Source organism: Primulina tabacum, chromosome 1, assembly GCF_025594145.1.
Source record: "Primulina tabacum isolate GXHZ01 chromosome 1, ASM2559414v2, whole genome shotgun sequence".
NCBI classification, from domain to species: domain Eukaryota; kingdom Viridiplantae; phylum Streptophyta; class Magnoliopsida; order Lamiales; family Gesneriaceae; genus Primulina; species Primulina tabacum.
In genome coordinates this window covers 2,346,628-2,361,498 of record NC_134550.1, presented here as the reverse complement: position 1 = coordinate 2,361,498, position 14,871 = coordinate 2,346,628, and the positions used below count along the sequence as shown (strand labels likewise).

The 14,871-nt window shown below is 31.4% G+C and overlaps 1 protein-coding gene across 1 annotated transcript; it reads right to left on the bottom strand.

The window, feature by feature from the left end:
- Positions 1-2,809: 2,809 nt before the first annotated feature.
- LOC142505028 (putative N-acetyltransferase HLS1) lies at positions 2,810-4,761 on the bottom strand. The gene is made up of 3 exons (XM_075617876.1): positions 4,306-4,761; positions 4,002-4,210; positions 2,810-3,677 (listed from the first exon to the last, which is right to left on the bottom strand). The coding sequence occupies exons 1-3, from the start codon at positions 4,498-4,500 to the stop codon at positions 2,813-2,815; spliced, it is 1,269 nt and encodes a 422-aa protein (XP_075473991.1). The 5' UTR covers positions 4,501-4,761; the 3' UTR covers positions 2,810-2,812.
- Between the last annotated feature and the right edge of the window lie 10,110 nt (positions 4,762-14,871).

Below are 14,871 nucleotides of genomic sequence, written 5' to 3'. Positions count from 1 at the left end.
TTTGAGAATTTAAATCCGTTTTTTATTTTGTGATTTTAACTATTTTTCTGACGTATCACTGATGTGGAGTCAACGTATATAATGTCATATCAATATTCTCGATTTCAAAATATATACATGCATTTGTAAATTGAAATTTGATAATATAAAGTATAATATTCATAAATAACACACATACATGACCAAAACAATTAATTTTCTTAAAAACATATAATAGTTAAAATTATTCAGGACTAGATTACGGTCTCTCGGATCTATATCTATAGAAGAGTCAAACCGATCCATATGTTTTATGAAAATCAATATTTTTGACATAAAAATTAATATATTTTCATAAGATAGATAAGTTCGAAGATCTCTCTCACAAATTTTACACAGACTGGCTTATAATAATTTTTATGACTAGTAAATAGTCTGTTAGGAATTTTAAAGTACTTTCGAAGGACAACCACTCATAAGGAGTTGTCCAAATAGTTGAGATTTATTCAAACCTTATGTAAAATTGAATAAGGAAAGTCGAGTGGTTAAAGTAATCCAAACCAGAATTTTTTGTTTGTTCTAACTGAAAATTAAATTGTTATTTATGTATATAATTTGAAATATAATTGAATATGAAATACGGAATAATAAATAACTAACTGATTGAATTTCTGAGAGCCACTAAATATGCTTGTACCTTCAGATATATAATCAACCATCGTCCACTCCACAAAAGAATACATGGCCAATAATGCTACATTTATTTCAAGTGGATGATTGCCTTGGCATATGCTAGATTATTATGAATTTTTTTTTAAAAAAAGTAAATCATATGCATTAATTCATAATATTTTGATTAACGATACTAATTAACCAAGCTGATATATCATCAGAACATCATACAACATAAAAAGAAATATCAAAAGCTTCACGAGCCATCTGATGAGCAATGCGGTAGGCCGGTCTTGGCATATGATTTATAGATAAGAAAGCATCTGACTTCAATATGTTGAGTATGTCAAATGTGAGCACTCAACTCGGACTCAGGTCAACTAGGGAGCTGTTAATGGTTTGTACAACATGTATCGAATCTGAGAAAATATTAACATCGTGAAAAATTAGATTCAAACAAAACTTCATACTAAACCTGATGGCACATAACTCTGCGCTTCTCACCGATACCGGATGACGAACAACGCGAGCCGGAGCACCCAAAACTCTACTTTTATTATGAATTAGTATTAGCTCATGCGAAGCAAAAAAATTTAAACTGGAAATAAGAATTTTCAAAAATAAACTCGCAGTTTAAAAATTATTACTACCCCAAATTTATCGATTAAAAAATAATACTTATTTAAAAAGATTTTTAAAATAAATATTTTATCAATAATTTATATAAATTGTGTTTCTAATTAAATTTCAGTTCAAATAAATATTGTCACTATAGTATTTTTACAATTTATTTTTTTCACGTTTTTATGAAGCTTGGATTAATTATAACATGACTAAACTTAGGGGATATATACCTTACTGCATCATACGAAAAAATGCATATCGTATGTATCGAAAATTTCGTTATGGTAAATTTATTATTATTGGATATATAACAACTAAACATTGAGACTTGGACCTAACTCAACCTCAAAAGTTAGCTCAAGAGAAAAAGATTATCCAAGTCTATATATGCAACTTCAAGAGATTTTATCTAACCGATGTGATACAACTAACACACCTCCCTCACACTTAGAAATGAATATTTGGAGCTTGAAGTTTACAAATAACCCAACTATGGACAGAATGAGTGGCTCAACTATGGAAAGTCCGACACACAACGTTGGAATCTGAGCTCTGATACCATGTTAAGATTAAAACTTAGACTTAACTCAAACTCAAAAGCTAGCTCAAAAAGAAAATATTGTCTAAGTCCATATATATAATTCTTAAGAATTTTATCTGACCGATGTTCGATAACTAACAATGCCCCACCATCAAACCTTGTTGGAAAGAAACTCGTTTTTGGCCACTCTTAAAAGTCCTTGGATGCGTTCCACATCTCTATGTGGATGAAGGATGAACGGAACAGCGAAGGCTTTGAGTTATTTGCAACGCGCACCTACGTGGTATGGAACGAGAGAGTCAAACTTGTGCAAAATCAAGATAAAAGGAGTATGAAGATTAAAGCACACTGAGCGACACATTGCTGCGTGACTTTCAGGATGCCCGAATCTCGTTCCTAAAATCATCAGGAAGTGGGAACCCCTCTTCTCCCCTGTGGATTTGGACTTTAACCATCTCAGATTGGATGTAGATAAGGCTTTTAACGAGAACAACAGCTATGCAATTGGACACAATCATGAGGATCAACCTGTGCTGACGTTTGGAAAGATCCAAAAACCCCCTTTGCTAGCTACGCTGAACTTGCTGCGATCCAGCTTACGATTCGACTAACGCGGGATTTTAGCTTTTAGATGGACTAAATTATGCCGGACTCTCTAGCCTACAGTGCAAACAATTACAAGATCGGAAGAGAATCTTATCTCTATAGCCACCATTGCCGCGGAAATCAAACGGCTCCTGGGTCATCATTGCACATCATAATAATACAAGTTTTACGGTTAAATAAAACATCTAAACAACGAAGCTGATTCATCAAATGCCTTCCATTCCTCTCCACTCCTTATCCTCACACCTCATCATAATAATATTACAATTACAATTACAAGAAACAAAGTACCTCAACTTTAATTAAAATACAATCAAAGGAAGTGAAGTTGATTTTATGATCTTTACATGGTCAAAAACGTGGTGTTTTATCACTTGACCAAACTCAACTCTAAAACTCTCTGGGGTCGACAAAAATGGACAAGGCAGGAGGTGACTTTGTCCAGTCACCCACGGCTCCGTCACTGTAGTCTTCTCCCAACCGTTTCATGCACCACAAGTCCTCCGGGCACGATAGACTTTTCCAATGTGGGATCCCGAACCTGAGCGGCTCCCGGCTAGCCACCTCCGTGGCCACCACTCCACAGTCATGTTCCTTCGCAAGATTGTGGGCCATCCCACATAAAGACTTTATAAGCTTAACAGCATCTGGGCCTTCACCTCCAAGTCCATACAAGAAATGGAACCCAAAAGGCCTAAAAACTTCGGGCACCGACGGCAAACCCAACCAGGGCAAAGCCCGGTCTACAGCACGAGTAGTCTTAGCCAATGCCTTCTTCACGCGCGACGCGCCGCGGACCTCGAGCCGGAACACGTCCTTACAGTTCCACACGCTGAGCACAGCCCACGACTCCGGTGGGCTGGCGAGAAACTCGGCGGTGCCCGACCATGACTCGGCGGAATACGACCCTCTCGGTACGGCGAGGAACGTCCCTAAGCTGAGTTTATTATTCAAGACAGAGTCGATATCCCGTGGGAAAAACTCGGTGGTTGAGAACCGGCGGCGGTAGAAGGCCTCGGCGTCGGCGCGGTCGAGCATGATGACCGTGACCCTCTTGTTGATCTTGACAAGATGGGCGAACACGGGCTGGACTAGAATGGAAGGTGTACGGAATCTTGAATAGCCACATTTTTCAGTGAAGAGTTTGACAGATGCTTCGTTGTCATTTTCAGTAGCCATATATGAATATTCAGCGCCGTTTTCTCCGAACCATCGCTCCATTTTCCGCACTAGCTTCAACCCAATTCCCATTCTCCTGCAAGCGTCCAAAAACATTAAACAAATATTAGAAAACCGATCGTCCCCACATGTAAAGAGAAGTAAACTTTTAGACAGCAAGCACTATTCTTTTCTCTTCTTTTTTTTGAGCGTGTGCGCGTAAATATATCATACGTGGTATGAACCAAGGAATATTTAAATAAGTCATCCTAACAATAATTAGTTGAGCCACCATCCATTTTTGGAATACCACTCGATGAATCGTGGTCTATTCTTGAATGAGACAATATTTATAACGTCAGACAAAATCGAGTGAGGAGCAAGAAATGGAAAAGTATGGGGGCTTTTTTATTTTATTTACCTGTTAGAGGGGGATACACGGAGGCCTAAAATATAGGCAAGTTTAGTGTACACAGGGTGGGGTTGATTAAGTTTCGTGGGGCAGTTATTGCCGTTTCGGGGGAGCTTCTTCCCGCAAGTAACTGTTTTGATGCAACCCCTGATCATTCCCACTATTTCTCTCCTCCCCTTATCTTCTTCTCCGCCGCCCACCACCACCATCTCCGCCACCTGAGATGTCCTCGAAATAAAGCCCACTGATGAGTTTCCAAAATAATGATGCTGAAAAGTTAGCAGAAAATAATGTAGGAAGTGATGTTACTGACCAGCATAAGGTAGGCGGGAGAGTGGCGGACCCTGCAAATGGGGTCTCCCAAGAGGTCGGTGAATAGGGAGAGCTTCCCACTGGGCCCGACCTCACACCTATTCTCCACTTCCTCCACTGCACCACAGTCTTTCTTCGCATCATATTCTCTCACCACCACCACAGCCGCCGCCGCCATGCCACCATCCGAAACCATTTTTTTCAAGAGGAAGGCTAAAGATAGCAGCTTTTTCTCAAGGTAAAGTGTGATTGAAGTTGGAAAAGCGACGGACGAAAATCTTATCGAAATATGGAAGATGCAAATGATTTTAAAGCAAAAGAAGCCTGGAGAAAGCACAGCCCGAGAAAAGGAACGAGAATCTGAATCTTAAAATTTCTATAAGGCTACTGTATCAGTGCGAGAGGAATCATCTAGCTTAATCATTCATTTAATTTCTCACTGAACTATAATTTTCAGAGCAATGCGACCATTTTATACTTGAATTTCGGAGTGCCCACACGGATCATGGACCCATACTATTTGTGATCATAAATTATATTTAAAAAAAACATCGTAAATTTTAAAAGTTTATTATAAAAACTCAAATTTTTTAATGCCAATCAATGGATATGCAAAACTTTAAATTATAGAAAAATCTTAATGAGGGACAAATTATAAAGATCGGGCTTTTTTGGTTGCTAGTAGATTCATTAAGTGCAGAATGATAAAAAGACAAGCATTAATCAAAAGAACAACAAAACAAAATTTGGAGTTTTGATGACTCCACTGTTATTGCATATATTCCAAAATTTGTGCGTGCACGAAATAGTAGCTTTCATCTGTATACTCTCCTTCAATACTTCTTCTACGACGGTTCATCGACGATATTATGTTTTATAGAACATAAATTTTTCGAACGTTAATGTGATACCAACAAAAAATTCTAAACACGACTCTTTAAAAGCTTCAAGTTTGGAATTTTTATCTAAATAAATGAAGAGTTGATGAAATATTAATATTTCTTATTGTGTGAATTTCAAATGTAACCTCGGGGATTTGGCATTAGGCATTGGCATTTGCTTTAGCTAAGACGTCGTTTTACTTGAAAACGGCACATTCACGTGAAGACTTTTGAGTTTAACTTATCACTTGAAAACCTTTTTGGAGAAGTCTCTGTCTATTCCTTTTCCGTGTCCCTTCGGCTCTCTGTTAAAATCCGACGACATACTAATATTAAATTAATCATTTCATTATTTTGAATTGACATATTTAAAATAATAAAAATATAAATATATTAATTGTTCGGAATTCAATAATACTATTTAAAAATATTTCAAAAGGACAACGTCGTTAAATATTTCAGATATAGTACTCATGACGCCATTTGGTCTAATGACATCGTCTTTCTCAAATTTAGAAGAGACTCGTTCTAAACCAAATAATCCAACCTTTTAATAAAGTAAAACAGGTATATATAAACTTATTTCCTGAAAATCAATTCAATTTTTTTAATTAATTGGGATGATTAATCATAACAAAGAGGGCCGGTTACGTAAAAATGGCGGCGGTGTCTGCGCGGTATTTACAACAAATGGCCGTTTTTTGTCTCACGGTGGCCCCAACAATTATTCATTTATTACAATTGCCATCGTGACCCGATCTATAATCATTACCCATCCTTTTAATTTTATTATATTCATATATTATTATATAAATAGATTCCACAAAAAATATAAAAATTTATAGTAAATTTAATTAGCGATGCATCTGAATTTAAACTATCCAATATAATAAGCATTTAGCTATATTATACATGCATGCATTATTCATTACGTACTATCCCCCTAAAAATAGGTATATTATTTGGTTTCAACTTTCACCCATAAATTATTTATTTTGCTATGTACATTCTCTTCTTCTTTTTTCTTTCTTTTTTTTTTCTGTGAACTACTCTCGTCGATATCAGATTGAGAAGATTAGTGGTGGGGGAAGTTAGAAGAGAAGAGTATGTCGACGGAAGCACACTTCTTCTTGCTATTCTTCTAGCAATTGCAGGTCTTCTGACTTATGTGAATCTCAAGCTAAGGAAGGCTATCGGATTGTTGCGATTTTCATCATTATACACTTGGGGTGTGTTTGGTTGATGTGATTAAATAAAGATAGATGAATAATCACATACTTATCTAATGTTTGGTTAAAATTTTAAGATATATTAATAATCATTTTGATCCGGTTTAAGACCTAATTTTATGATTAATTATTTGATTATTAATCTAACAAATTAAGTGGGATAAGTTATCAACACACCACAAATTACATTTTTATCCTCTTTTCAAAATTAATGTTAAATAAAGTTTAGTGATATTATAATATTGTTGTTTTTTTAAATAATTATAAATATTCTTAAAATAATTAAATAGATAATTAAATATTCAAAATATTATTAGTATTTTAATTATTAATTATATATATTTAATTATTTATCAAATTATTTTAAGAATATTTATAATTATTTTAAGAAAAAAAATAATATTGTAATTATTACTAAAATTTTATTTAACATTAACATTTAAAATATTATTGCTATTTTAATTATTAAAATAAATGCATATTTACAAATTTATTTCTAATAAATATATTTAAATTAATTTTAATAAAAGTAAATTATAATTATAAATATTTAATTATCTATCCAATTATTTTAAGAATATATATTTAATTAGCATTTGGGGCATTTTGGTCATTACAATAAAATTTACAAAATTAATCTATCATTTTAAAATCATACCAAACACCATGTTATTTATCTCACCATATTATTAATTCATATATCTCATTTTTTAATCACTCTAATTATTAATCATTTACTTGTCCTACCAAACGTAGCCTCGGAGAATATAATGTGAAAGCCACACGTTATTACGGACAAAATAAATGTATTAATCATCAAACAGTTTTGATAATGATTGGTTTTTTAGGAAGTGCGGAGGTTTGTCATAATTAAATTGTCATTCATTTTCATTTGGTAACTATATATAGCGAGTTAGTGGGGATATTAATTATATATAACGCCTAATTATTAATTAACTCAAGGGCAATATAGTTTGTATATTTGTCTCGTATGATTAAATTACTTATCTTCAAGTCTATGGGACTATCCATCGAACACCCCGACAAAAATGTAAGGAAATAGCTTAATTATTATTGAAATATACATTTCTATAACTCAGATGCCAAGGCTTCGTGTTATAAGTATTGAATAACTATATAAAAATATATTATTTGGAATATAAATGAAGTTTCGAATTAAATTAAGAAGAAATTAAAATAATCGATTTAAGAGATAAAAAAGATAGTTTTAAATGCTGTATAATTGCTACATGGACATACATTGAAAATGAAACCACTGGAAAAATGAAATGAGGTGACATTAAGATGTTGAAAGAATGAAATATTAACATTAATAATTGTACTCTTGACCAACAATCTTGTATGTTTGTGACAACATAAGAATTATGAATGTCGCTATCATTGATGTTGGTGGATTTTACTTGTCCTTCCATAAAAAAATATTCTGCATTATTATGATTTTGTCCTCAAATTTTTTAAAATATAAGGAGACATAAATTATTGGCCTTTATTTTATATATTTTTTCAAATGATTGAAGTCTTGTATCTAAAATTTTTGGAATATAAAAGTTATAAAATTAGTAAAGATCTACTCTTATTTTTTAAACATAAGGATAATAATGAGGTGGTGATGTAAATGGTATTGATGTAACTCTAATTTATTTTCATCCAAAACATGCCATCATCTCCGTCTTTTCTAATCAAAGATTTTTTATCCTTATATCAAAACTATATTTATAATTCGAGGGTTCGAGGACGGAGATCACGATCTCATCCCTACTCATACCCACTTCGGGGAATTTGAGTTTTTCCCTGAACCAGAGTCCGATAAATGTCTTTGTTGGAGACATCACTTGCGAGGTCTCAAATTCACGAGTGAGATTTTCATTCTTATTTTAAACCGTACAATACTAAAAATATGAAATGTCAATCGTTATAGTAAATAAGGCAATTATTGCACCTCTTGATAAATTTCTCTTTCACTTTATTTGTCTGGATTAAAAAAAAAAAAGACATAAATCATACATTCCCACAAATATTTTCTAATTATTATTTTTTATAATATTAATAACATACTATATGTATATGTCATATCGACATACTAATTTTTTTTTTAATTTATAAACTTTTTCACTGCGGTGCGTGGTCCAAAAATCTGAAACCCTTTAGATGCTCCTATTATCGAATTTAATTGTTCCTAAATTTAATAAAATAATGTTATTTATTAATATCATTTATTACGTGATTGGCATATTGCCCCACTTTAAAAAAAAAACCCATCTTTGGGACCATGCAACCTAAAATTATATTTATTGCACATTATTGTGCTTACTCAATGATATGAGAACATACCAACATATAAATACGTACATCTCGAACTTATATGTGTAAAAGCTCGACTCATTAGCGCTCAATTAGTTGTATTATACGTTATCAAGAGTATAAAGAAATAAAGTTATGTCTTGCCTAACAACTATAATTTTTGATTTAATGATAAATACTTAATTATAATATTATTTAAAAGCAAAATTTGTTGCAAACTTAATTTTATTTTATAATTTTTAAAATTCAGTCACTAGTAATTTTTTGCGCGTACAAAATATTCGATAAAATTTAATAATAAATAGTGAAGATATTGAATACAAAGTACATCAAACATGTGAAGGCCCAGACAGAATGAGATGAATGTGTCTAAATTATAATAATTTACTTATATGAAAATAAAATAAATTAATTCCAGATTTCTTCTAGGACAAATTAATTATTCAATTTTATTTTTAAAAAAATTATTGATCAATACAATATCTTCGATAATGCACCTATGTACACGCAAAAAACCGTGAATAGATATCTTGCGATACGGTCTCACAAATCTTTATCTGTGAGACGGGTCAATCCTACCGATATTCACAATAAAAAGTAATACTCTTATCATAAAAAATAATATTTTTTCAAGGATGATCCAAATAAAATACATGTCTCACAAAATACGATATGTGAGACCGTCTCACACAAATTTTTACCAAAACTTATTTAGCTTGTAACCATATATATATATATATATATTGAAAAAGATATATATACGATTAAAATTGAAATTTAATAAAACAAAATATCAGAATCACAAGATAAAATTGTAATTTTTTTTAATCTGATCAAAATTATGATTTCTATTGAATCTAATCAAAATTAAATTATTTAACTCGAATTGTAATTTTTCTTTGAATCTGATCAAAATTATAATTTTCCATTGAATCTAATTAAATTATTTAACTGAATCTAGTGGTGCATTAGACAAAAAAATCTATCTAATATAGTATTTTCTCTCATATTATGTCATTATATGCGTTTAGGGATCCGTGCTAATTACTCCAACTTGTTTACCCTAGTTAATTCTTAATATCCTTCAACTTACAAACATTTTATAACCCAATATTTGTTAAAAAAATGGTAAAAATTTATTACCTAAACATAAAAATAAAATATTTGACAGAAATGGGTAGACAAAATCCTAGGTTCATAATTACAGAAATCTTGTACCCTTTCTCGTTATTATATCGATTGTACTAACGTTTCATAAAATTTTACTCAAATCATATTCGAACATGAACAAAGGAAGACAAAAATTGTAGGCCTACTTCCGAACATTAATCCCTTGGAGCATGCCATGCCCACGTCTCTTCTTTTGTTTTCATGACTACTTAATTAGCACACATTTGTTACTTTGAAGAAAAAAATTGTAAATAGAGTTGGCAATTATTGTTAAATTTGCGTGCATAAATGACTAATAATAAGAGACTTAATTGTTTAGTTGACATTTTTCGTAAAAGGCAGAGCGATGGGAACGGATAAAGATCACAAAGTTCAACGAGCTTATTAGGGAAATTTTTATACGTTCGGGCAGAATAATGTGACTAGATCGACATGAATTTATTTAGAAAGAATCACAATTTGTTTGAGGAAAAGGGGATCGTGTCTTAATTAGATTCCTTGTAAATTAAGATTTGACCCAAAATCAGAAGTTCGACTGGCTCGAGGAATATGGCTTAAGTTTGGATCAAGGGACAAGAATTTGTAAACTAATGTTTCTATTTGTAATGATTCTTATTGCTTGAAGAAATTATTTTTTTAAAAAAAGTGAGAATGGTGTGTATTGTTGTGGGCAATTGTCCACCAAGTTAAGCATATGTGGTGTCACGAAGAATTTAAATTTCAACCGGCAAAAATTGATTCTTTATCTGGTCTGAGGGATTAGGAAATTGACCACACAAGGAGACCTCTGTTTCTGTCTCTTTGTTGTTTCTTTTGAAGTTTGACACTTTACCATCATGTATAAAACCTAGTTAAAATCAATCACCATACATTTCGGTTCCGGATGAGGTGTCAAGTCATTGAACATTATTTCATATTAATTTGTAAGATATGTGGTCGAAAGTCTCCAATATTTTAGGTTGTGTTTTGATTGATATATTCGAGAAGACGAGAGATTTCAAATCCATTCATTTCAAAGTCGAAATGAATTCTTCAAATTCACTTGATATACAATTTAAAAGCAACTGTAATATATTTCAGGTACACAAAGATGAGGTGTTTTGGATCGACTCCTCTAATGTTTCTCATAATTAACTTGATAAAATTCTCATTCATGCTCCAGACGCGAAAAAAAGACATGTAATTTATTTCACTAACAATATATAAAACTAAGCCGGCCTTGCCCGTAATATAACATTTTGGATGAATGGTTCATTGAATGTAAAACCCATTAACCATTATTTAGCAAACATTTACCAGGTGATTTTAAAATTAACCCAACGCATCACTAACAATCAAGCAACTGCATGTGTTAAGAAAGTACTAACTACTGAATAAAACATACATACACACACATGTGAGTGTGTGTGGGTACACGCGCGCGCGCGCGCACATATATATATATATATATATATATATATATGGCAATTAATATGTATTTTATTACTAAATTCACGTGTCTAGAATAAATGTTGGAAATATGCAGAAGATGGATGAAATTTAACCTCGGAAGAAAAGTAATTCTATATATATATATATGTATAGACGTAGAGCAGGGGAGACAAGATATATGTACATGGATCTAGTGTAGATTTGGTTTTGTGCTTGAGAAATGTGTTGGGGGGGACGTATTTGGGAAGGGCTGAGGAGCTGTCAATTCTGCGTTTTGTTTTTTATGTACATAGTTTTTGACATTTTCTACGCCAAGTGTCCGACTCCCCTGCATGAGTCAAATCCCTGTTTATATTCATAGTACGTATATAGATGTGATTGTGTGTGTATTTTTTTATTCCCAAAGTTCAGGTTCGTTTTTTGAAGTGAATTTTTTTGGTTGTTGTTTTTTACAATTTTGATTTTTTGTATTACGTTGTTAAATTTCAATTTTAGTATATTATATATATATATATATATTTGTAATTTTAGTCATTTATTTTTCGATTTGAACGTATAATGTGACGTTATGAAAACTGATTGAAGTTGTCAAACGTAAGAAAATACAAGATTTATCCAATTTTTTCGTTTCCCCATGTACATGATTTTAGGCCGTTGGTGTCAAAATCGGGCTTTGGCTCACGTATAACACTTGTGGAAAAGAGTGTTCATGATATATCAAGAAATTTTTGACATTTCACTCATGTTGAGCATTCAACGGTGCAACGTGAATTGCGATGTAAATTCAGAGGACTACCCAACTGGGAAATACATGTAAAATCCATGCAAACATTGCACAAATCAATGTCCATATATAACATGTCAACACATGTTCACAAGAAAAATCAAATTCTCGTATTGTCACAAAATAATAAAATTAAATGATATTTGATCAGTAGAGTTGAGATGTCTTTATATGAATGATCAAGAATATTTCGTATCCACCCGTGATTAAATAATTTACTTCTATAATTTTACCTCGAGTCACTCTCAAACACACACACACACACACACATGTGATGAATTAGAAAGTTAACATGTTATATTACTAGGAATTATATTTTTGCATAATTTTTAGTTTCGTATCATCACCAAATATATACCACATGTGTTCATACTTGGGGAAAATTTGTAAAAATGATTTTGGTTCTGTAAATTGACAAGTTTTAGATTTTAGTCATTTACTTATCAAAGTGTGATTTTCATCTAATAACTTGATTTTTGTGTGTGTGTGTGTTTGTCTTTTTTCTCTGGATTCACTAAATCCAACGAATATTATTTATTTGACATCAATACTTACCTACGTGGCTCATGTTACTATAATAACAAAATGAAAAATATGTTTCCTCATATTTTGAAACATTGAGTATCGTTATTTATTCTTTTCCTTAGCTTAGATGGATTTTAATTAATTTGTGTAATATGTACTTGTATCATATGAGTTACGTAAGAAAGAATCAATGTCAAATAAACAATATTAGTTGGATATAGTGCTTTTGAGCAAAAAAAAACAATCTAATTTACTGGATGATATCCAAACTTTGACAAGTTACATGACTAAAATCCAAAACATACCAACTTTCATTATCAAAATCATATTTTTAACTAAAAATAATTATGCAATTTGCTTTATTTTTATTCTTCTTCATGTAAATTGTCAAAGTTTGACATTTACATAATAACTTTGTTTTTATTTCACTTTTTGTATGTTTTCTTCGGAATTCAATGTAACGTTGAACGTTAATTGCTAGTGTGACACCAGGATATTGCTAGTATGATGTTGGATATTATTACTAATAAATCCGACGCCACATTATCAATCCAAAAAAAAGAACTAGACGTGAAAAACAACGTATATAATGGATCAAAATTAAAATTCGACAATTTATGAGTCTGAAAGGGAAAAAAATCTCATAGGATTATCTCATGCAGTTTTCTCGTTAGTACTCTACAACATGAATAGATAATGCATAGAATGCTCTTGCAGGGTTTCATGAATCAGAAAGGACATCTAATAAAATCAAAATTTTCAAGCCCTTTTGAGAATTCAACAATCAACTAGATCCGATATCACGTTAGCAAAAAAAAAAAAAAAAAAATAAAGTTAGTGGACTCATGTAAATTGATCGATAATATGATTAAAAATATGAAACATGTAAATTACTAGCTCAAAATTTCGCACACTTCACCGGGAACTTCGTAACACGTCCTTTGAGAATTCAGCAAACCCCAAGTATTAATTATTCTAAATGCAGGATCCGTTTTAATTAGTTTTTTGCGCATAATTACGTGCATGTGTCCATTTTGTTTTCATTAATCGAGTTCTCTTTTGTGGGGGTGGCGTTTATTTTTTCTTGATCATTTTATAATTATTCTGTAAACTAAACATTGATGATGTAAGTATGTTTCATGTCGGATTCGATTCATGACAATATATAAGTTATTACAACTGTTTTTGCGCATACGGTTGATTCACAGCTCGCCATGGTCATGCATGCAAAATATGTCGCCAACCTCCATCATCATCATCATATAATCATGTGTTTGTATGCATTTTACAATTTTAATTATGTAAGTAGATTTTTTTTAGTTATGTAATATGTCAAATTTTGATTTTTATCATTAATTTGATTTATTTGATTTTTAGTCTTTTTCCCTAACCAACTAAATTCACCGAATAATATTTATTTGACGACGATGTTCCTTATATGGGACGACTCAAGTGGAGAAAATAAAACATATATTACACACATCAAAACTTATTTAAACAAAAAATGAAAGGAAATGACAAGTCGTTTTTCTCTTGTTTCGAAATATCGATTGTTTTTTTTTCCTTTATTTTTTGTTTGGATTGAATTTAATATTCGTAACATTGACTTTATTTTTGGCATATGAATCATATTTGAGATTGTCGATGTAAATAAGCAATATTCAATTGGTTTTCTGACTTCCCGTGAAACAAAACCAGAAGAAAAAATGCAAGTTACTAGATCAAAATCAAACTTTAACAAATTATAAAATCAAAATACAAAACCTATCAAACTACGTAACTAAAATTACAATTTTACCATTTATTATATATATATATATATATATATATATATATATATATATATACACACACGCACACAAAAATTAAACATAAAAACTATTGTGAAATAATCTCATTAGTTAATTTTGTGAGACTGATATTTTATTTGGATCACATATGAAAAAATATTATTTTTTTTATTATAAATATGAACATAGTTGACCAATCTCACAAATAAAAATTCAATGAGACTGTTTAGCAAGAGACCTACTCAAAAATTAAATCACTAGCTAAAATTAATACCACACATGCACGAAGATCAATTTGCTGATAAGTGGAGTTCTCGAATGCTGAATTCTCATAGTAACAATTGATATGCTAAATCATTTTAAATTCACATATAAACCTTTTCCACTTTCTCTCCAAGTGCAAGCTGACTTTTGATCAACACCGATCCCAAAATA

Coding starts and splice junctions, on each gene's coding strand:
- LOC142505028 (XM_075617876.1), bottom strand. CDS start 4,500: ATGGTTTCGGATGGTGGCATGGCGGCGGCGGCTGTGGTGGTGGTGAGA. Junction 4,211..4,305: donor CTCCCGCCTACCTTATGCTG/GTCAGTAACATC, acceptor AGGACATCTCAG/GTGGCGGAGATGGTGGTGGT. Junction 3,678..4,001: donor CGTGTATCCCCCTCTAACAG/GTAAATAAAATA, acceptor GGACGCTTGCAG/GAGAATGGGAATTGGGTTGA.